The 24,406-nt window shown below is 37.9% G+C and overlaps 1 protein-coding gene across 4 annotated transcripts in view; it reads right to left on the bottom strand.

Annotated features, from left to right (window-relative positions):
- Positions 1-24,406, bottom strand: part of UBR1 (ubiquitin protein ligase E3 component n-recognin 1) — a 151,236-nt gene that overhangs the window by 77,475 nt on the left and 49,355 nt on the right. For 3 of the 4 annotated variants that reach the window (XM_079769303.1, XM_079769304.1, XM_079769306.1), the window contains 10 exons: positions 20,893-20,992; positions 20,022-20,150; positions 15,045-15,225; positions 12,562-12,623; positions 12,167-12,277; positions 11,385-11,450; positions 11,045-11,146; positions 7,539-7,602; positions 4,146-4,270; positions 2,169-2,221 (listed from right to left, as the gene is read on the bottom strand). In XM_079769303.1, the coding sequence (XP_079625429.1) occupies positions 2,169-2,221; positions 4,146-4,270; positions 7,539-7,602; positions 11,045-11,146; positions 11,385-11,450; positions 12,167-12,277; positions 12,562-12,623; positions 15,045-15,225; positions 20,022-20,150; positions 20,893-20,992 (993 nt within the window). The remainder of the gene's footprint in view (positions 1-2,168; positions 2,222-4,145; positions 4,271-7,538; positions 7,603-11,044; positions 11,147-11,384; positions 11,451-12,166; positions 12,278-12,561; positions 12,624-15,044; positions 15,226-20,021; positions 20,151-20,892; positions 20,993-24,406) is intronic. The other variant, XM_079769305.1, reaches the window with a different exon arrangement.

Below are 24,406 nucleotides of genomic sequence, written 5' to 3' on the forward strand. Positions count from 1 at the left end.
GCATCAAGTCCCCGCCCACCGCGTGCGCATGCAGCCCTGCCCATCTGCGCATGCCTGCCACACATGCATCTTCCTTGTGAGTGCTCGTTCCCGGCGTGAGGGTGTCACAACATGAGGGCGTGATGACCACATAGGCTTTTATTAGTATAGACTAGAGGCCCAGTGCATGATTAAATCATGCACGTGTAGGGTCCCCTACACGCTTTCGCTTTCGATCACGGGGGAGCTGGGTGCCTGTCCGCTGGTGCACCAGGCCTTTCAGAAGCCTCTGGTGCGGCAAAGGCTTCTGAAAGGCCTGGTGCCGGAGCGGACAGGCACCCAGCTCCCCCGTTTTGATGGTCCGCAGCGAGACGTGAGCTCGCTGCCCCCAGAGGCCCCTTCTGTGCCGCAGCACAGCCATGGCACAGACGCCTGGTGCCTGAGCGGACAGGCACCCAGCTCCCACGCTTTCGCTTTCAATCACGGGGGAGTTGGGTGCCTGTCCGCTGGTGCACCAGGCCTTTCAGAAGCCTCTGGTGCGGCGGAGGCTTCTGAAAGGCCTGGTGCCGGAGCGGACAGGCACCCAGCTCCCCCGCTTTTGATGGTCTGCAGCGAGACGTGAGCTCACTGCCCCAGAGGCCCCTTCTGTGCCGCAGCACAGCCATGGCGCAGACGCTGAGCTCGCGCCGCCACTGGCGACACGAGCTCAGCATCCCGCCGGCCCAATCGGCCACCCCAGCCACCCCGAGTCCCGCCCCCCCGCGCCTCCTGGCCAATCGTGGGCATAGCGAAGGTACGGTCAACTTGCATATTTGTCTATTATTAGGTAGGATTTCCATTTTACACATCTCAAAGAATCAAAGGATTGTAAAATACTGTTGTTTTTAAAATGTTTTTATTGATTTTAGAGAGAGAAGAAGGGTGAGGGGGAGAGAGAGGAACACTGATGTGAGAAAGAAACATCAATTGGTTGCCTCCTGTATGCACCTCGAATCCACAACCTGGGTATGTGCCCTGACTGGGAATCAAAACGGCAAACTTTTGGTGCATGGAATGGGATGACACTCAACTAACTGAACTATATTGGCCAACACATAAAATACTGTTTTAAATCTACTAGAGATTTTCATGTTCAGGATAAACAATTTTTCAACTTTATTTTTGGTGAAAATACTTGCAACAGTTTAAGATGACTGTGTTTTACCTTAGGATAGAGATTTTCAACCTTTTTTAGCTCACGGCACACATAAAATAATAGCTAAAATTTGGCAGCACACCAAAAAATATATTTTTTGCCAATCTGACAAAAGAAATAGCATTATTTTGATTCATTTACACCAGACAGCTATTGTTGTATTGGCTGTTGTCATTTTTTATTAGACAAGAGAGAAAAGAGGTCAGTGCCCCTGAATAAATAGTTAGGTATTGCATGTTTTGAAAATTCTTGCAGGACACTTGTTGAAAATCGCTGCCTTAGGACAATGGTCGGCAAACTCATTAGTCAACAGAGCCAAATTTCAACAGTACAACGATTAAAATTTCTTTTGAGAGCCAAATTTTTTAAACTTAAACTTCTTCTAACGCCACTTCTTCAAAATAGACTCGCCCAGGCCGTGGTATTTTGTGGAAGAGCCACACTCAAGGGGCCAAAGAGCCGCATGTGGCTTGTGAGCCGCAGTTAGCCGACCACGGCCTTAGGACAACTACTGCATGCCAATTTATGTGTGTGAGAAAACACTTCAAAATTGAATTAAAATATGTAAATTTAAAATGGGTTGTGATTGAATCTGTCCCAAGATCAGGAAATATACAATTCTTTTTAAAAATAAACAAAAATAAACCTACTAAATAAGTCTAAAATTAATATGTAAAATGAAAATTTATAGAATAAGTATACCATAAATAAGTCATGGTGTAGTTGATGGGAAAGACTATGGGTAAGGTTTCTTTGTTACATACTAAGTCATTTAATATCGCACAGATGGGTATTTCTCATTCACCTGCTCAAAATACTCATTTCTTCAACAAACATGTACTAAGTGCCTTCTGTATGCTCCTTGTTCTCCTTCTAACACTTTATTCTAGTTCTTGGGAATTCAAGCAAGAATTTCAGAGCTTCTACAAAGTATCCAAAATACAAGACCAAAGATTGTCTACACTCAGAATAAGCATAAACATGAAATACTTACTTAAATGTAGCTACTTTGTTTATAACATTCTCTAAGCCGGTTTCATTATTTTCCTGTTGAAACATAATTTTTTTTATTTTTACCTTCATATAATGACTTTTCTCTTACTGAGAAGTAGAATACATTTCAACATTCCTGAAGTACTTTATACCCAATAAGTAAAAGATCAATTTCCAATATAAAAAATTAGGTCAACATAATTAACTTTGTTTGGAAGGAACAATTTCTTAATAGACCTATGTATAAACTATTTAAGGAAGAAATTTTATCTAAGTTTGCCCTCATATGCATGTATACACACACATACACATACCCACACACACACAAAACTAATAGTTCAAAGAAAAAGAACTTTATGTAGTACGTTCATTAACCACACCATTTAAGCACATGCCCATGATGTACTAATTGTTAAGATAAAGGTAAAAAAATAAATGGGATCTACAGCAAAACACATATGTAAGTGTCCAAATGTATTCTGGCTTCTGCAATTATATATATTTTTTCTAATTGGCCTGAACTTTTCTTTGAACAAGATTTTTTTTTTTATGAAGTCATTTAAAATCAGGTAAAGGACCTAGTCAAGATAATAAACTAAGATCATAGATTCCCATAGTCTTGTAAAAATTAAGAAAGACTCCTTTTAAAAAATGTACTTGGGGTAAGCAGTAAAAAGTTAGGTACACCTGAAGCATTTTATTTTTTTACCAAGTATGGTATGTATATTAATAGCAGTATGTGAAATTAAGTGGCACACATATATTTTAAAATTTTGAATAATTATTCACTTATTGTAATATGTATTCAAAAAATAATAATCCAGAACATCAAGCCTACTATTTCACTGATATTATTGCTTAGAAAGATGTTAAGGAAAATGTAAGTTGATTTTAAAATGTATTCATAATTATAAAATTGGTGAAAGAATATGCAAAAATTATACAAGTGACATGCTAAATGGTTATAGTTTAAGAATTATTTAACAGGAACTAAACTTATCAGGGTGATCACTTTGTAAGGTATATAAGTGTCTAATCTCACTATGTTGTATAACTGAAACTAACATAATATTATATGTCAACTGTAATTGGAAAATAAATTAATTTTTTAAAAAGTGAAACTGGAAAAAGATATAAATAAAAAGATACAAATTGGGGGTAGGAGGGTGACCAATAGTCAAAACTTATCTCTATTCTACTTCTCTGGAAAGCCCTAATAGTACAGATAAGTCTAATTCTCTTTTAAGAATCATTATTCTAATTCATAATTAAATCTCAAGGGAAAAAGTATGAGACTCATAATCTTTAGAACTATTACTTAAATATCAGTATTTACAAAAACATAAATATCACCCATGGCAGAAATGAAAATGCATCCCAGACCTCTAATTAGATGGACTACAGATACTAATACAGGCCCACTCTGGGAGAAATTAAACATTGTGTAGGCTACCAGTAATCTACGATGCATCTATCTAACCTTCCTTCCTTCTTTCTTTCATCTGGAGTCAGACTTGTATCACAGTCTGATGGCTCCCCACCAGCCTTACCCAGCTTCCTCACCATTTTCTCTCCTAGGCATTGTTCCGAATAAAATCTTAAATGTTTTGTCTTGACATCCGCTTCTCAGAAGACTCAAACTAACACACCCACCCAAATAATCTCAATATTTTAAGTAGCCCCCCCCCCACCTTTCCTCTGAAAAAGTCTTATTTTAAAGTAAACAAAGGTCAAGGAGTTTCTTGCTCTAAAATGTCTCCTAAATAGCCATAATGTTTCTAAAATGTTTCCTAATGCCCAAAAGCCCTGACTTAAAAATGTATACCACTAAAGAATGAATGGTGATGGTTTTACATCAGCAGAATTTGCTATACAAATTTTCCTAAAACTTTGAAGTAGTTTCCAATTAGAGAAAAAGAAAAAAAAACTATCCATCCCATCTTGAGGTGAATGAAGCAAAAAACAAAATTGGTCTTACATTCTCAGGTAAATTTTTGGCAATGGCACTGTGTGGCATGGGTTCAATACAAAGCAAGTGAATAATTTCTCTCATTGTGACCTCTTCTTTGGTCACATTTCCCACTCCAGGTACATAACGCTCTCCTAATACAAACAATGAAAAAAAAAAAAAAAAAGGAAAACAATTAATTACTTTCTATTTAAATCTCTTCCCACTAGGAGCACTTATAGACAGAACATTGCATTAAATTAAGTCCATGAGAGAGGGACTGAGAATTACTGGACATGTTCCTAAAACTGAACAAAAGTCTATATGCTGAAAGAAGGAGGAAGGAAAATGAAGAGATCTAAAAACACAGCCCTTCTCTTTCTTTTGCACACATATATACATATACATACACATACTCACACATTATAAACAAGGCCTCTCTATTAAATTAGCATGTGTTTCTAATCCAGAAAACAAGGCAGATGGCATTGAATGAGCAGTGGCCATCCTATCTAATAAAGAGGGGATATGAAAATTGACTGTCACGTTGTAACGAGATGGCTGCGCCCACAGCGGAGGCAGGGATTCCGTAACATAAGATGGCTATGCCCACAGCAGAGGCGGGGATACCGTAACACAAGATGGCTGCGCCCACAGTGGAGGCCGAGTTCCTGTAACAAGCCTTAGCGAGCAATCAGCAAGGACCTGAGGCTGCGTGGCAATGGGCCAGGGCAGGGGACCTGAGGCTGTGCCCCCACCTGGTGGGGCTTGATAGGGGACCTCAGGCCGCGCCCCCCGCCCAGCAGGGCTTGACGGGGGACCTCAGGCTGCGTCCCCCGCCCAGCAGGGTTTGACGGGGGACCTCAGGCTGCGTCCCTGCCCCAGCGCTGGGCTGGGGTACCTCAGGCCACACCCCTACCCCGGGCCGTGTGACCTGAGGCTGAACCCCCCACCTGGCAGGGCTTGACAGGGGACCTCGGGCGTGCCCCCGTCCGGCGGGCCTTGACGGGGGGTGGGGGTGGGAGTGAGGGGGGCCTCAGGCTGCGCTCTCCACCCTGGTGCCAGGCTGGGAGACCTCAGGCTGCGCCCTCCACCCTGGTGCCAGGCTGGGAGACCTCAGGCTGCACCCCCTGCCCCAGTGCTGGGCCAGGGGACCTGAGCCCGCGCCCCCTGCCTGGTGGGGCTTGACAGGGACCTCAAAGCATGCCCCCTAACCGGCCCAGGTCAGGGGACCTCAGACTGCGCACCCCTCCCCAACGCCAGGCTGGGGGACCTGAGGCTGTGCCCCCCACCTGGCGGGGCTTGACAGGGGACCTCAGGCCATGCCCCCTGGCCCGGGCCAGGGGACCTCAAGGCGTGCCCCCCGGCCCGGGCCAGGAGACCTGAGGCCGTGCCCCCCATCTGGCAGGGCTTGATGGGGGTGGGGCCGGCCAGGTCTGGATCTAGCCCAATGGGGGTGGGGCTGGCCGAGTCTGGGTCTTTCGTGATTTCGAGGCTCACGTGGGTGGGCGGGGACTTGACTCTGGTTCCCGTGGCGCACCCCAGACTCTGAGAGGAGGAATATTTTCATATACATTTTACTAATTTTCTTTCATCTCTGACACTTCTATTATAGACAAAGGGCAAATAGCAATATTAAAATATTTCCTCTCATTAATTCCCTTTTTTTGTGCATGAATTTCGTGCATCGGGTCCCTAGTCATTGAATAATAGCTTTTATTTCAAGATCTTCCTCAATTTTGTCTTTGTTATTTATGGAAGAACAAAGTGAAAACTGAAAAACAAAATACTTAAAAATGTCTTTATGAATTAAAGGACAAAACAGTAATATGTATCAGGAATGAGTGGTGTTGCTAAAATGCCCACATGATCAGGTTTCCATTTTGCATCTCAATAAACTACCAAATGGAGAGAAAATGCTTAAATTAACAAGAACTTCATTGGTGTTAATAGCATCTAATTCCCATTGCCTCAAGAAGGCTTACCATATCTGGCCATATGTCACCACTGATTTTCAATAGTATATCATGTGTAAAAAGTCCAATGATATCTACAAGAAGGTTATTAAAAAGACAGTAACCCTTTGCCTAACAGAATTGATGAATTCTACAAATTAGCCAGAGAATGACTTTTTGTTAAATGAATTCATTTCCAACAGACTTAATCCTTTTTATATTTGTAAAGCATCTTGTAATTTTCTTCACCAAAAACAGTATCCCCTAAAATTTTAGTTCTAAAAGGAACCATCGAAATCATATAGACTACCTTCATTTTACAAATCACGAATTTGAGATCCAAAGAATGTAAATGGCATGCTCTTGATAGATGATAACAAGGCCAGGATGAGGTGTTTTGATTCCTAATTTGAATCTTTTTCTACTTTTTAAAAAATGTTTTTTCCATTATAAGATCAGAGATTTTATATGCTTTTGTAAAAATATTGACTCCTGAAATTAATGAATTTAGGAATATACTAGTATTAACTAAAAATCAAATCACATAGGAGAAAAAACCCCCAATAGATTTGACTAAAAATAATAAAAGCAAAATAGAAGCAATAATAAATTAGTAATAATATAAAACAGCAAAAATATAGTATAGTATTAGAATTTTTTAAAGCACTCCAAGAGTACAAAAATTCCCCTCAAGTTTTTATAACCTAATAAAGTATATCATTAACTTTAAAAATCTTTTACACATTTTAATTTGTCCATTTTTTTCATCAGTTTCTAATGGAATATTCTGGACAAGAAGAGTTAGTACCTGAAAGATTTACATATCACTTAGCAATAAAGGCTTACTACATTTCCTGATGAGATAAAGCAGCTAGTCTAGCAACTAGCTCTAACAAATGAATAAAATGAACCCATGTTTTCAGATTTAGCTACTGGCTAGAATCACCAGGAACTATTAATACAAAGCAGAGTCTGCTGCACTAAAGTAAGAAACAAGAGCCAGAATGAGAAGTTAAGGACTTTTCCTTAGCTAGTAAAATCAACAGAGTCTATAACATAGAACATACAAAAGTAAGTGTGGCCAATATTTTCACAAAGTAATTTAACAGAATGACATAATAAAAATATATTTTACTTAGACCTATGTTACAATGAAATTTCATATCTATAGAAAATTTTCAGCATTCAGCATAGTTATTTTTCACCTACATTTCTATCTATGATAAATATCCCTGACCTCTATAAAAAAGTCCAAACAATTACAAATTAGATATTAGAAAGTAAAGATGTAACAGCTGTGCTTTTATAAAAGGTGGGTTTCTAAACATATTAATCACATTAATCACATTACTATACATTCGAGGGTATATTTGGGAGGCGAGTAAAATGGTAAATTATAGCTCTTATTAATGTTCTCTCTAAAAAGTAACCAACCCATATGCTATTTCAAAACATGTTTTAATCTTACCCACAATATAGATGAGGATTTGAAGCATTTCTTCTATTAATGTATTATATTGTTTAATCAAATCCTATAGAATCAAAAAATAATAAATTAGTTGTATAAGAACCAAAAACCTCCACACAACATATATTTCTGCATCACCCTCATGGTCCCTCTAAGTCCAGTATTTTCTTTCAGCCACAGCAATAGAAAATTATGAGGTTAATAATTCTCTTTTTGACATCAAATTCAACAAAGTTCATAGTATCTGGCATGTAACAAGAAATAGATAATAACTGCTAAATAGTATTATTGTGTTACTTATTCCCCTCATAACCTTAAGTCAACAAACTAATTCTAATCTTTAACTTTTCCTCTACTACAGGCTTCCTTCTTACCTGGGTTGGTGAGGCAGTGGCTTCAAATAGGTACCTAACAATTATGGTGAGAGTACCTTTCCATAACACAGTTCTCATTAAGCACTATTGGAAATTATTTATTTATTTTCACTAAGTATAAAATATGACTAAAAATTAGTTTTGTATTTTATATCCTATACATGGCCCTTTGCAAGTGACTTCTAATCTGAAAGAATAAAATAATGTGATTTATAAATTCAAAGTAGTCAAGAGCTACTTTATAAGTTATCAAAATTAAAACAATGAAGATGTGAGAAAACTCCATGAGACAAATTATAAACTGTGAAAATGTAGCAAATACAATAAATAAATAATACCCTTATTAAATAAGGAACTTTTACAAAAACAGAAAAGGGGCAAAGGACAGGAACAGATAATTCACTACAAAAGGGGAGAAAAGCCAATAATCATGAAAACATGATCACCTCACTGATAATCCAAAAACTACAAATGAAAATGAAATACCACCTTTCATCTAAAAGATCAACAAAATTAAAAATATCAGTGCCAGCTGTCCCAGTACAAGGATCAGTAACAATATATGCAAAATGGTAACCAAGGGATATTACTGGTTATCTATTACTTGCTCTTTTGTGGAGAGTGATTTGCTGGTCTTCTCCCAAGCATCTAACCCAGTGATGAGCAATCTACAGCCAGTGGGCAAAATCCAGCCCAAAACCTATTTTTCTATGGCCTAAGCAGCTAGGAATGATTAAAAAAACAACATGGGCAATCGACTGTATGATAAGGAACACGAGTGTTGAGCCTCAATTAAGTAACATGATATAATAACAAAATGCATTCTTTTCCTTAGTAGACTTACACTACAAAACTCAATTATTATTACTAGAGGCCCAGTGCATGAAATTTGTGCACTCGGAGAGGGGCAGTCCCTCAGCCCAGCCTGCGCCCTCTTGCAGTCCAAGCATCCTAGGGGGATGTCTGACTGACGGCTTAGGCTCGCTCCCCGCTGGCAGTCGAACATCCTTAGCGCTGCCGGCACCACTGCTGCACTTGGCAGCCATGAGCCTGGCTTCTGGCTGAATGATGCTTCCCCTGTGGGAGCACACTGACCACCAGGGGGCAGCTCCTGCATTGAGTGTCTGCCCCCGGTGGTCAGTGAGCATCATAGTGATCGGTCATTCCACTGTTCAGTCAATTTGCATGTTAGCCTTTCATTATATAGGGTATTTTTAATTTCATCAACAAAAATTGTGGAAATTTATTTTCTGTTTAAGTACCTACTTATACTCAATTTGGCCTCTGGGCTCACAAATAATTGGAGTTATTGTTAAAAAGGAACCAATTACTATTTCACCAATTTTAGCTTAATTTATATGTAATTTAAGTATGCTATTTTGTGGTATCATTTTTGAAATTCATATTTATTCACCACACACAGGTTTTCTTTTTTTTTTCATTATTGTTACTGTTTTTCTTTTTCAAAGGCAGCTCACATTTTGAGGTTGTTTGGCAGCTTGTTTTTGGTGGGTGCCAAATTATGTGCAGTGTGGTGTTAAAAGGTAATTTAGATCATCTAAATATATGCTTCAATAAATACAATTTAGAAAGGCCAAAAATTTTTTTTTAAATGCCACTACAGATGTATGTACTGCTAGAGAAATCTTAAATCAAAGTAACTTTTCTGAAAGCAATTTGACAAAATACATGAAGAATCTTAAGAAAAAGCACACACTAGCCCTGACCATGTAGCTCAGCTAGTTACAGCATCCTCCCAATATGCCAAGGTATGGTTTTGATCTACAGTCAGGGCATATATAAGAATTAACCAATCGTCCAGCCAGTGTGGCTCAGTCGTTGAGTGTTGACCCATGAACCAGAAGATGGAGGTTGGATTCCCAGTCAGGGCACATGCCCAGGTTGCAGGCTTGATCCCCAGTAAGGAGTATGGAGGAGGAGAGCCGATCAATGATTCTCTCTCAAAATTGATGGTTCTCTCTCTCTCTCCCTGTCCCTTCCTCTCTCTGAAATCAATAAAAACATATTTAGGGAAAAAAAAAGAATCAACCAATGAATGCATAAATAAGTGGAACAACAAACAGATGTCTGTCTCTCTCTCTCTCTTTCACTTACTCTCTCCCTTCCTCTCTTTCTAAAATTAATAAAGAAAATTAAAAATATATTTTTTTATTGATTTCAGAGAGGAAGGGACAGGGAGAGAGATAGAAACATCAATGATGATAGAGAACCTTTGATTGGCTGCCTCCTGCACACCCCACATTGGAGATTGAGCCCGCAACCTGGGCATGTGCCCTTGACTGAAATCGAACCTGGGACCCTTCAGTCCACAGACCGATGCTCTATCCACTGAGCCAAACCGGCCAGTGCAATTAAAAAAAAAAAAAAAAAGAAAAGCACACTGTTTTGTCCAGCAAATCTACTTCAAATAATTTATCTTAAGCCCTAGATGGTTTGGCTCAGTGGATAGAGCATCAGCCTGCGGACCAAAGGGTCCCGGGTTCAATTCCAGTCAAGGGCACATGCCATAGTTGTATATTTATTTAGTAAAAAGAAAAAGCCCATTGCAATATTTTATTAAGTACAGAAAGCAAATTATAAAATAGCACATACAAAATGATCCAATTTTTGTTTTAAAAACAAGCAAGACACCAAAACTTTAAAAGTGATCAATTCTAGGATATAATGTTTCATGTGATTTTTTTTCTTCATTTAAAAAAAATCTTTATGTTCTAATTTTTGCAGGGTAAAAAGAGTATATGTGGATCTATATGTAAGAGTATATGTATGTATCTGATTTTTGCAGATACAGATAAAAAATAACAATCTTAAATATGATTAAAATAGTTAACAATAACATTTTTTAAAATATATTTTTTAATGATTTTTTACAGAGAGGAATGGAGAGGTATGGAGAGTTAGAAATATCGATGAGAGAGAAACATAGATCAGCTGCCTCCTGCACACCCCCTACTGGGGATGTGCCCACAACCAAGGTACATGCCCTTGACCAGAATCGAACCTGCGACCCTTCAGTCCGCAGGCCGACACTCTATCCACTGAGCCAAACCGGTTAGGGCAACAATAACATTTTATTTGGAATTATTTCACACCTCAGTTTCTGTTGCTTACCTGGTCATTTGTAGATATGGTCTTGTTAAAAGCATCAGCAAGTTCATACCTCTGAAGTATCAGTAATAAGAACTTGTTGGGATCCATTAAAGATGCACCAATCTGTGAAAGACACAGAGCATCACAGTTCATGTGTATTAAATTGGAAAAATTTTGCCTCCAAATAGTACCGTCAGAAAAATTATAAAGTAAATCTGCAGAAGAAAATGTAGTAGTTCCTTCTACTTCTATGATATCATATTTTAAAAGAGAGAAAAATTTAACTTAAAAATAATTACAATATCTTCTCTTATTACAAGGAATCTAAGAAGGAAGGTTAAGACGTAATTTAAATAGGTACCTGAAGCATGATGATATCTTTATCATACATTTCTTCTCTGCACTTAACATCCTGGTAATAAAACACCTATAAAATAAAAGGTAGAATAGAAGCTACAAGAATTATTTTATCTCAAACAGAATTTTCAACAAAAACTATTCTTAAAACTTTCTCTAAACTAGGAACTCCAAGAACTCTTTAGTGGCAAAACATAAATTGTAAATCTACAAAACATTTTAAGGGATTTGTGAGGATAAGGTGAGAAAATGTGGTATGAAAATATTTCAGAGTTTAAAAATGCTTTATATTAATTAGTACTCTTGACATGTGTAGTAAAAAAATTTAATACCCACTTCAATAAAAGTAAACCAATATAATCAATCATAACACCATTTTTCTCCCAAGTGTGGTATATTTACAATTTCTATTTCCCCACCTTTTAGGAAATGGCACTTCTCTTTATGTGCTCTAAAACAGAAGGAAAAATTATAAGGTGGCCTTCAATTAAGACAGGTGGTAGGAAGGCTACTGGTCCCCAAGCAAGGTGATCTTTAGAAAAGACCTATGTTTAATGGGCAGGTTTCTGGTGGTACTACTGGCTGTCAACTGATCTAGCCACTCAATAGGATAAAAGTAGAAATGTCTACATGGTCACTAGAACTTTCATTTCTGACTTTATACAAGAAAACAGAAAGCAAATACTCAGCAAAGTCCAGGGACACAAGGTAAACTGATGTTTGTTGTTGTTTTTTAAATCAGAAAATGAACACATTCACAAATATGAATAATTGGCCTTACCATACCTGGCTAATGAGAGAGAGCCCATTTCTTCGCCACATCTCAGCAACAACCTGGGCAACTAATACCAGACAACGCAAAGGAAATTCTACTAGTGCCTCCACTTGAAAGTCCTTCTGAAACAGAGTGAGGTCAATTTCATTATTTCTCAGAAGGCTTGGATGTGTCTCACAGTTATGGCAGTATATATTCTTCAGTATTCTTATCGGTAAAATAAAAGGGCTTGAACTAGATGACTAAATCCCTATGATTCAGATTTCAATGTACTACATATAGATTTAAAATTACTAAATGGGAATTATTCATGTGGGTTTCAAAATATTATTTTTCTTCCCATTCATCAACCAAGAGGTATTTAAAATAGGATCTAAGCAAGTCAACACTTAATATAGGCACTTACAAAAGGCACAAATTCATGCAGTCTTGTAACACCGCCCAACCTGCTTAAACGCACATGGAGACCTAATGGTTAAAAAATAAAAGGAGAAAAATTAAAAAGCAATTTGATTAAATTTGATTCTTAATCAACTCATCAAATTTGGAAATTTGTGAAATTTAAAAATGCCATTTATTGAGTTTAAAAATGACACCTCAAAATATAAACTTTTGATTTCTAATTTTGAAAGTATTACTAATACATTTAAGTTCCTATACTGTGCAAGGTATGCTTATACATTATATAAAAATAATATGTTGCTTATAAAGACATGCTTATTTTTCAATTAACCAAGCATCAAAAGAAACAACCTAGATCTAAGTCTTTTTTTATAAAAATAGAAGTGACATAAAATGACATGTCCATTATATAACATGCCAAAAATAACTAAAAGTGAATCAACAATCTAAACTCAGGAGTTAAAATTATAAAACTCTTAGAAGAAAACATAGATAAAAGGCTCCAAGACATTGGATTCAGCAATAATTTCTTAACTATGACATCGAAAGCACAGGTAACCAAAGGAAAAATAAATTATAGACTATATCAAAATTAAGACCTTTTGTGCATCAAAGGACACTATCAACATAGTGAAAAGGCAACCCAGAGAATGGGAGAAAATATTTGCAAATCATGCATCTAATAAGCAGTTAACATACAGAATATATTAAGAACTCCAACAACCCAACAACAAAAGATCTGATTAATGCCCGGCTGGTGTGGTTCAGTGGTTGGGCATCGACCTATGAACCAGGAGGTCACAGTTGGACTCCAGGTTGGGGCACATGCCTGGTTTGTGGGCTCGATCCCCAGTAAAGGGTGTGCAGGAGGCAGTCGATCAATGATTCTCTTGTATCACTGATGTTTCTGTCTCTCTCTCTCTCCCTCTCCCTTCCTCTTTCTGAAATCAATAAAAACATATTTTTTTAAAAAATAGACCAAGGACTTGAATAGACATTTCTCCAAAGATATACACATGGCTAATAAGCATAGAAAAAGATACTCAGTATTACAAATCACTAAAGAAATGCAAATCAAAGCCACAATGAGATATCATTTCACACTCACTAGGATGGCTATTAAAAAAACAAAAAGAAAATAAGTGTTGATGAGGATGTGGAGAAGCTGGAATCCTTGTGCATTGCTCATCCTATATAATCCTATATAATAAGACTATATAATAAAAGGCCAATATGCAAATAGACTGAACATGGAATAACCGGTTGCTATGATGTGCACCGACCACCAGGGGGCACACACTCAATGCAGGAGCCCTGAGCCAGGCTCCCCGAGGACGCCCGGACTGCAAGAGGGCACAGGCCAGGCTGAGGGACTCCCCCTGCCCCCCCAAGTGCACGAATTTTGTGCATCAGGCCTCTAGTAGGAATATAAAATGGTGTAGCTGCCATGAAAAACAGTATGACAGTTCCTCAAAAAAAATTAAAGAGGAGAATTACCTTAAAATCCAACAATTCTACTTATAGGTATATACCCAAAGAACTGAAAACAGGACTCAAACAGATATTTGTACACTCATGTTCATACCAACATTATTCACAATAGCCAAAAGGTGGAAACAACATGAATGGATAAATAGATAAACAAAATGTGACATATACATATTATAGAATATTACTCAACTTCAGAAAGGAAGAAAATTCTGATACATGCTACCACACAGATAAACTTTGAGGATATTATGCTAAGTGAAATAAGCCTGTTATAAAAGAAGATGTGTATGATTACACTCACATGAGGTACCTATAATAATAAAGTTAAAGAGACAGAAAGTAGAATAGTGGCTGCCAGGAAATGCAGGGAGTAGGAAATGAAGAGTTATGTTGAATGGGTACAGAATTTGAGCTTGGGAAGATGAAAAATATTCTGGAGATAGATATTGGTGATGCTGCATAAAACAATGTACTTAATGCCACAGAACTAAACTCTTAAAATGGTAAATTTTATGTTATATATATTTTAACACAGTTATAGAGTTGTTTAAAAAAACAACAACAACCCTGACAGAGCCAGTTTACATGGAAATGCAAATCAAAGAATGAATAAAGGAAATCTATGATCTTTCTTTTGGTGGTGAAAGAAACAGTGACACCAACACTTGTACAATTTGGCAGAAAAGAGATTAAAAACCAGCAACAAGATTTTACTATATTGAGATTTGGGCGGGAGATGAGTTATCAAGTTAGTCTTTAAGTGTGTACTATAAGATCCATTAATTGACCAAAATTACAAAAGGCCTAGGAAAACAAGCATCCTTAGATGTTTAGTGACAGTTCTTTGAAGGACAGTGACAGATCTTAATTGCAGTATCTGATCTGAGTATGCCTATACATACTTAGCATAGAACAAAAATAGGTATGATTCTAGTACTCTGAATACCTAGGAAACAAAGCTGATAGAAACAAAGCAAAAAACAAACTAGCACTCACCAGCAAGAGTCCTAGAGAGTGGAAGATGTATGCTTACGAGATCTTCAGATACTCTGTAGGACTTAGTTTCCAAAGTGTGACCACACAATTGTACTACCGTCTTGCTACTAGACATAAAACTTGTACTACACCTCATCACAGCTTTGTGACATTCTTTATAAGCCACTAGTAAGAGTTCTTCCTAGAAGAAAAATGCAAATAAATTGACAAATTATCTACTTTACCACATTATTCAATAAATAGTTGCTAAGTACAAGCACAAAATTATTCTATGTATTACTAGGGCTACCTCCACAGGATCCGTAAACCAGTAGGAAATATAAGACAGAGAGAGGTACATGCCCGTGCACATGCACACACAATCAATGTGAAAAATTGTACTAGCAAGTACCATGTAAATGATAGAAACTATTCCACTAAGGGGAGGGGGGGGAAGCATCATAAACAACTGGGAAGACATATTGTGAAAGCAAATTTTGAGTGGGATCTAAAGAATAAGCAGAATATAAAGATAAAGAAAAGATGAGAAAACGATGGCATTGTAAGCAAAGATACAAAATAAACAAAGAAATAACGAAGAATACACCTCCTGTTCAGGCAACAGAAAGGAATAAAAACTAGAAAAATCCAAGGTTTTGTGGATGGAATTAATGAGCAATGAAAGTGGAAATATGCCTTGGTATTGGCATGTGAATACATTGATGGTATCTGAAGTATAATAATATACACAACTCACTGCTTCAAGAATTAATGGGTGTCAATAGAGTAGAGAGTAATGTTAGGAACCAATGAAAGCAGTAGGAAGATTACTACAAAGTCTAAGTGTAAGGTGATAAGGGTCTCAACTAGAGTAGAAGTAGTCAGGGCAAAAAAGAATGAACCCAAAAGAAATGTTAGGATTATAAAATAAATTTAGGATAAGGAAAATTCAAATTAGGGTGAGTATGGCAGAGAGAGAAGTCAAAGGTCCCTTTTTTGTTGTTGTCGCTAATCCTTAACCGACTATATTTTTCCATTGATTTTTCAAGTGGAAGGGAGTGAGAGAGAGAGAGAGAAACATCGATGTGAGAGAGACACATTGATTGGTTGCTTCCTGCACCTGCCCCAAAAGGTCACTTTTTAAGACAGTGTTTCTCAAACTGATTTTATCTTAAAAAAGGAATACTATCCTATCTAATAAAAGAGTAATATGCAAATTAACCACCACTCTGCTACACCAAGCCATGCCCACCAGCCAATCAGGAGCGACTATGCAAATCAACCCAACCAAGATGGTGGCCGGCCACAGAGCGAGCAGGAGGCTTGGGTTTCCCCCGCGATGGAGGAAGCCAAGCTTTCTGCCCGCTCTGGCCTGCCTTGGCCTCAGTTCAAGGCTACAAAGTTTCAATTGTAGAAGATAAATAAATCCCAGATACCAGGGTCTCTGCTTGGGTCGCTGGGGGGGCATGGCCGGCCTGCAAACCACCACAGGCCCCTCGCCCAGGCTGCCCCATGCCCCAAGGGAACCCCCATCCATATCCGGGACACCCTTCAGGGCAAACCAGCTGGCTCCCACCCGTGCACCAGGCCTCTATCCTATCTAATAAAAGAGTAATATGCAAATTGACCATCACTCCAACACACAAGATGGCTGCCCCCATGTGGACACAAGATGGCCACCACAAGATGGCCAGCAGGGGAGGGCAGTTGGGAGGGACCAGGCCTACAAGAGAGGGCAGTTGGGGGGGCCCAGGCCTGCAGGGGAGGGCAGTTAGGGGCAAACAGGCTGGCAGGGGAGCAGTTAGGCATCAATCAGGCTGGCAGGGGAGTGGTTAGGGGGTGATCAGGCTGGCAGGCAGAAGAGGTTAGGGGCAATCAAGAAGGCAGGCAGGCAAGCAGTTGGGAGCCAGCAGTCCTGGATTGTGAGAGGTATGTCCGACTGCCCTCGAGGGGTCCCAGATTGGAGATGGTGCAGGCTGTGCTGAGGGACACCCCCCCCCCGTGCATGAATTTCGTGCACCGGGCCTCTAGTTATCAAATACATTTTGGGACTATCCCTCTTAGAAATTAGCATATTAATTAACCCTTTGCACTCGCTTGTTTTTTTTCTCGAGCTGCTACCGATGTTAACCGTGTCGAGTCACACTCGACATCTGAGTGCAAAAGGTTAAAGAGTTTGAGAAGTTCAAGCCCTGGCTGGGTAGCTTAGTTGGTTAGAGCATCATCCCAATATACCAAGATAGTGCGTCTAATCCCTGGTGAGGGCACATACAAAAATCAATCAATGATCCTTGCCGGTATGGCTCAGTTGGTTGGGCATTATCCCGTGTACCAGGAGGTTTGATTCTCAGTCAAGGGCACATGCCAGGGTTGCAGGCTCAATCCCCAGTAGGGGGCGTGCAGGAGGCAGCAGATCTATGTTGCACTACCACATGGATGTTCTCTCTCCCTTCCTCTCTCTCTCTAAAAATCAATATTCTTTTTTAAAAAAATCAACTGATGAATGCATAAATAAATGGAACAACAAATAGATCTCTTCCTCTCTCTTTAAAATCAATAAATTAAAAAAAAAATTTCCAGTGGCTTAAAAAATTCCTGTTTGAATTTGTTCAACCTAGCATTTCCCAATCTTATGTGAGCACAGAACTATTTTTCTTTAAATATAATTTTAAAAAAATATATGTTTTTTATTGATTTCAGAGGGGAAGGGAGAGGGAGAAGGAGATAGAAACATCAAGGATGAGAGAGAATCATTGATTGGCTGCCTCCTGCATGCCTCTTACTGGGGATCAAGCCCGCAACCCTGACATGTGCCCTTGACTGGAAGCAAACCCGGGACCCTTCAGTCCAAAGGCCAATGCTCTGTCCACTCAGCCAAACCAGCTAGGTCACACAGAACTTTTTTACCATCAAAAATATCTGTTAGCAATTTAACACAGAGAATGCAGTAGCTCTTGAGATTTCCCATATAAATGAATGTATGAATCATAGCGTTATTTATAGAACAAGAGCAGTCAAGAAGAGAACATGCAAGTTGTAAGTAGAAGGAAATGATGACAAATCAATTTTTTATCTTCTGAATTTGAAATAAGTATAAGACCTAAGCAGGAATGTCTTACACACAAACAGAAATTATATTATAGCTTGAAAGAGTCATTTATATGAAGTTTTATTGTGGTGGTAGAAATAAAAAAAGACTATTGGAAAAGGTCTCATTTAAATGGGCAGTGAATAGAAATATTAGGATAATGTAGATTTGTAAAAATTAGAGGGAAAGAACCTTTCAAAAAGGTTAAGGTACTCAACAGAAAATGATGCTATAGACATTTTAAGGAAGATGGAGCCTTAGAAAAGTCCTCTGAATTTGGTTAAAAAGATCCTTTGAAATTTTTTCAAAAAGCAATTCCTGTCCTTTGGTAAAGGCAGAAGCCAGACTCTAAAGAGCAACAATAGTAGACATAAATGACTTCAGAAGGCTGAACAGATATCAAGATAAACAACAGACATTTTGACCTCATCTCCAAGAATTATGCATGCCCTCCATAAGACTGAGAAAAGCCAAAAATATGTTCTGTGACTAGCTGCTGAACAATATTTCCTGTCTTTGTTCTATAAAGCTACTGTGCTGGCCCTAGCCAGTTTGGCCCAGTGGATAGAGTGTCGGCCTGTGGATTGAAGGATCCCAGGTTCGATTCCAGTCAAGGGCACATGCCTGGGTTGCAGACTCGATCCCCAGTGAGGGGCATGCAGGAGGCAGTTGATTAATGATTCTCTCCATTATTGATGTTTCTGTCTCTCTCTCCTTCTCCATTTCCCTCTGAAATCAATAAAAATATATATTTTTTAAAAAGCTGCTGTGCTGGATTAATGTCTTTTGTGTATCACTAACTGCTGGTGGTGGAGCAGAAAAGGAAAAAAGAGAGCTAGAATACAGTTTACAGAGGTAGCAAAGACAAGTAAGGGGACTTTTTTTAAAAAATATATTTTACTGATTTTTTTTTTACAGAGAGGAAGGGAGAGGGATAGAGAGTTAGAAACATCGATGAGAGAGAAACATCAATCAACTGCCTCCTGCCCCCCCCCCCCCCCCCACCAGTGGGGATGTGCCCGCAACCAAGGTACATACCCTTGACCGGAACCGAACCTGCGACCCTTCAGTCCGCAGGTGGACGGTCTATCCACTGAGCCAAACCGGCCAGGGCAGTAAGGGGGACTTTTTTTATTGTTGTTTTTAAGGATATGTGTTTATAGGCAGAAGAATGAAAGAGTGGGAAATACCAGAGGAGACAACCGAGGAATCAAACTCCAGAATGAAGTAATATAGGTTGGGACAAAAAGCCTTGGTAGAGACATTAGTTTTAGAAAGAGATGAAAAGAAAGAGACCAATAGTGAAGCTACAAACTTAGTCGGTGAATAGACTGGTGAGAGATAGAAACTGAAGAAAATGAAAGAATTTGACTCAGATGTCAATTTTCTCAGAACAGAAATAAATGAGCTCTTACTTCCAAAAGAGAATCTGTGGTAGGGTTATTATCTAAAAGAGGGTTATGGTCTAAAATTATTGCTTAAGGAAATATATTAGTCCTATATTTTGAAATTAATTTTCTTACTGGTTTAACACATGTAATAAAGTACTTATATGAATGAATAGCCACCCTTCTCCATTGTTGGAATATTTAAAAGTCTGTGTTATATGGTCCCAATTTCAATATTATTTATATTCATGTCCAAGGAAATACATACATACATAAATGTGTGTTGTGTTTTTTTTTAAACCCACTATTTCTAAGGTAAATGAAACTACCATGGAGAACACGTTTTAATAAGTGTGAGAAACTGAATTTTCTTCCTAAATTTTAATAAAACAAAATCAAATATATAAGAAACTACTTAAGTAAACTTTACATCAATGAAGTTGCAATATAAAACTAAACTATAATATCCACTAGAGCATTTAAAAAGACACTGCTCCTACTAACAATAACAATTTTACTTACATCACAAGCACACCACTCTTGGAACATGAGTAAAATATTCTTCAATTGCATCTGTATGGCAATGGCAGCCTCCCAGTCAGGATCCACTTCTATATGTTGTCCAACCTGTCTTCTAATTTCTTCCATTCCCTGCAAGAATAAAGTGATTAACATATATATGTATATGTGTGTATATGTATATATATGTATATATATACATATGTGTATGTATATATATATACATATATATATACATATATATCCTCTTTTTCACTCCTCTACTAGCAAAATATAGAATTATCAGGATTCATATTCATATACTAGTATGCATAGCTTTTTGTTGTTGTTAATCCTCATCTGAGGATATTTTTACCATTGACTTATAGAGATAGTGAAAGGGAGGGAGGATGAGGGAGGAGGAAGAGAGAGAGGGAAACATTGATGTGAGAAAGACACTCTTGGGCCCTTGACCAAGAACTGAAGCTGCAACCTTTCGGTGGGCAGGCTGATGCTCTAAACAGTAAGCGACACTGGCCATCGCCATATGTGCACAGCTTTTTAACATGGCTATTATACTAGGTCAGAATGCATAGATTCAAATCTCAGCTCAGTCACTTATTTCTAAGCTTCAATTCCCTTATCTATAAAAAGAGAGATAATAATAGTAACTACCTCATAAGATTGCTATGAGGGTCAAAGAGATAATGCATGTAAAGTGCTTACTACAGTATCACATAAAGCAAGATCAGTGAGGCAGTGTTTGCATTTTATTTCTAGTTTGCTAGATATATTCTTCCTGAAATAAAACCCAAAATTTGCTAAAAAATATTAAAGACTCAGGTTAAATTTTTAAAATAAATTTATCTTACTGGTGTACAAAACTGTACCATACCTGCATACAGGTAAGAATCTTCAAAAAAGATCGAAAACCTTCAAGGAATTGCATTTTTAATCTTTCTGTCCATACGGTGGGCTTGCTGATTAGGATATACCTATAATATTGAGACAAAGAAATACTTCACTTCCATATTTTGAGATAGTTTAAGGTACTCAGGGTTATAAACAATGTTGATTCATCAAAATTATGTATTATAATTTCTTACAATTAAAAGCTCTGGGCAGAGCTAGAATTATTTCAGCAAAATGTGAATGCTTCAGAAGAGACAGATGTCAAAGCTAAGCCTGACTTCTCCACTCAAAAGTTAGTTCTGATTAAATGAACCCAGAAGCAACTTAGCCTATCACAGTTGGATAACTACAGTACAGATTTTTTACAATTCTTTATACCCTTCACCCAAAAGGCAAGTAAAAATCGCCTTCAGCCTCAAAATGCATGTCAAAACTGCATGTGTAGAATACATGCTGTTTGTGCAGACAAATAATTTCGGAATATTTTGTAAACTATAAAATACTTATTGTACTAAAATTACACACTTTCCCCCTCCCCGCAAAAGACACGCAGTCATGAGAATTAAAGAAAATTCACAACACATATAGTAGTTTGGTTAAGAAGATTTAACAACTTTGTTGTTGCTGAGTGTGTGATGACTAGAGATTTGTGAACATCTGCACTGGTTCTCCAAAGCTATTTATTCTTATGACCTGATTTCAGACAATAAATACACTACAGTTGAGGATAGGGGGAGTCAGGATATTTGGAACTGGTTTCATATCCAATGAAAACAATGTTTATTGGGAAATGACTTCTCAGGAAGGAATTTAGCAATTATAAAAATTATTTTGCACTCAGTCAATCCAAATCAATTCCTGTTAAATATCACACATTGGGAACATAAACATGAACAAGACACCCTGTCCTTGAGGTCCTTAGTGTACTGGGGAAAATAGATATGGATAGTGGACACTGCAATACAATGTTAAGCACTCAAAACAAAAACAAAATAAAATACAAAGTGAGTAGGAACATAGAAGACAAGGCAACAAAGATAGGAAAAATATTTTTTTACTTTGTAAAGATAATAAGAATTGTAGTTGAATTTTCCCTTTCTCTAGATATCTATTAATATGTTAAAAATATAATCATACACTAATAACCTTTCTAAATCTTCCTTCCTCCCTCCCTCCCTCCCTCCCTCCTTTCTCTCTCTCTCTCTCTCTCTTTTAAAGGCTCACTAGAGGAGTGAGGATATTTTTTCCATTGACTTTTTAGAGACAGTGGAAGGCAGGGGGAGAGGGGGAAAGAGAAACATCCACGTGAGAGACACATCAATTGGTTGCCTCCTGCTTGCGCTCCAACCAAGGCTGGGAAGTAAACCCACAACCCTTTGGTGGGTGGGCCAATGCTCTAACCATTGAGAAAAACTGGCCAGGGCTCTAAATCTTTTAAAAAAATCTTTATTGTTGAGAGTATTACAGATGTCCCCTCCCAACTGTAAAGGTGAAAAAGACTAAAGTTTACGATCTCACAGTGAATAAATGACATCAAAGTTTGCTTATTTTCTAAAAGTATGGTATACAAACAAAAAGCATCAGCATTATCTGGGTATTCTTTAGAAATGCAGACTCTTAGGCTCTAGTCAGACCTAGTGAACGAAACTCTGCATTTTAACAAGTTCCCCAACTGATTTGTATTCATATTAAAATTTGAGAAGCACTGTTCTAGAGAATTTATATTTCCAGTTTTTAGTAACCTCGCATAGTTCATGCCTAGCAGACCTAGCAAGTAGAGAAGATGTGAGGGATAATAAGAGAGAAAAGAATAATGAAGGAAAGGAAAAGAAAAGGAGTCTGAAGATAAAAATAGGTGGCAAAAGCAGTGGAAGAAGAAAAGGGAAGGATGGGAGAGTAAGGGGGTGATTTGGTTTGAGAGTCGACTATCCTTTTTACAAACAGGAACAAGTTGCAGGGGCGAGGAATGTCTGGCCCATGGGCCATTATTATAAGGCCCTCGAAATCATGTGGTCTGGCCTTGCCAAGGCATTAGGGGTGAATTAATTATATATCTGACCAAATATAGCAGGCTAATTTTTAAGCTGATAAATTTGTATGGCCCTTGAATGATGTTATAAATATTCAAATGGCCCTTGGCAGAACAAAGGTTCTCCATCCCTGGGTTAAAGTAACAAAAGGGTAATATTTGCTTAATAGAACCAAAGTTCATCTGCTTCTCTTTTCTAAGTTTCATTTTCACAATGATTAGCAACTTAGAAACAAAGTATCCCACCAAATACCCCCAGAGAGTGAATGAGAAATGAAACTAAATTAATAGAGGTTTATTATTTAAAATGATCACGGTATAGACCTAGCCAGTTTGGCTCAGTGGATAGAGCATCAGCCTGCGGACTGAAGGGTCCCAGATTCAATTCCAGTCAAGGGCACATACCTCAGTTGCAGGTTCACTCCCTGGCCCCTGTGTTTCTCTCTCTCTTGTCTCTCCCCCTCCCTTCCACTCTCTCTAAAAATCAATAGAAAAATATCCTCAGGTGAGTATTAACAAAAAAGCAAAACACAAAAAACAATAAAAAGTAAAATAAAATGATCCCAGTATAACAATCCCTTCCTTCTACTATGCAGACCTCAGAGTACTGTGTTCATTTCTTCACAACTAGCTTAAATGGTATACATTCAACTAGAACCGGTTCAGTAGAGAAGGACAATAATGTAGAAGGAATTTTAAATATGAAAAGTGTATAGCTAAGGAAACTAATGAAACTCAACCAGTGAAGACTTGGCAGATATGCCTGCTATCTTCAAGTTAAATGAGAACTGAAGTTCTGAATGGACAAAGGGAAACATAGAACTACAGAAGGAAAGCAACAAAAAGACAGAGTTCAACATAAAATAATGAACTTCTAATAGCTGGACAAGGCTACTCAATGGTTGGAATACACTGGTTTGAGAGAATGAAAATTTTCTGAGGCAGACTTAACAGAGCTTCTACTAGTACTAACAAATATTAAATGCTACAGTCGGATTAGTAGCATATATGGTAAGTCTATGGAGAGCTACAAATTCTGGAAGAATTTAGACTTTATTCTGGAAACAAAATACATTAAATATTTGTGGTTATTTCTGATTTAAAAGCTGGGTTCAGAAAGAAGTGGCGAATAAATAAATCTATGGGGAAAGAGTAAAAATAAGATATGACAGCAAAATTTCTACCAAGAATGACTGAGAAAATGGGACTCAATAGCTATTTGTTAAATGAAGGGTATATCTGATTGCTGTTTTAGGCTAAGTTTCAGAGAAAGTTTTATTGATATTTATTTTGTGAGGCTAAAAGATGAAGTGAAAAGAATTTGAGTTATAGAGATAAACAGTGCTGGGCTCAGATCCAAGGTCTGCTACTTACTAGCTCTGTGACCTTAGGCAAATAATTATAATCTAAAAATAAAATCACCTAGCTTATGAGAATATTGCAAGAATAAAACAAGGTGAAATAAGTT

This window comes from Cnephaeus nilssonii (genome assembly GCF_951640355.1).
Source record: "Cnephaeus nilssonii genome assembly, chromosome: 4".
Taxonomy (NCBI): domain Eukaryota; kingdom Metazoa; phylum Chordata; class Mammalia; order Chiroptera; family Vespertilionidae; genus Cnephaeus; species Cnephaeus nilssonii.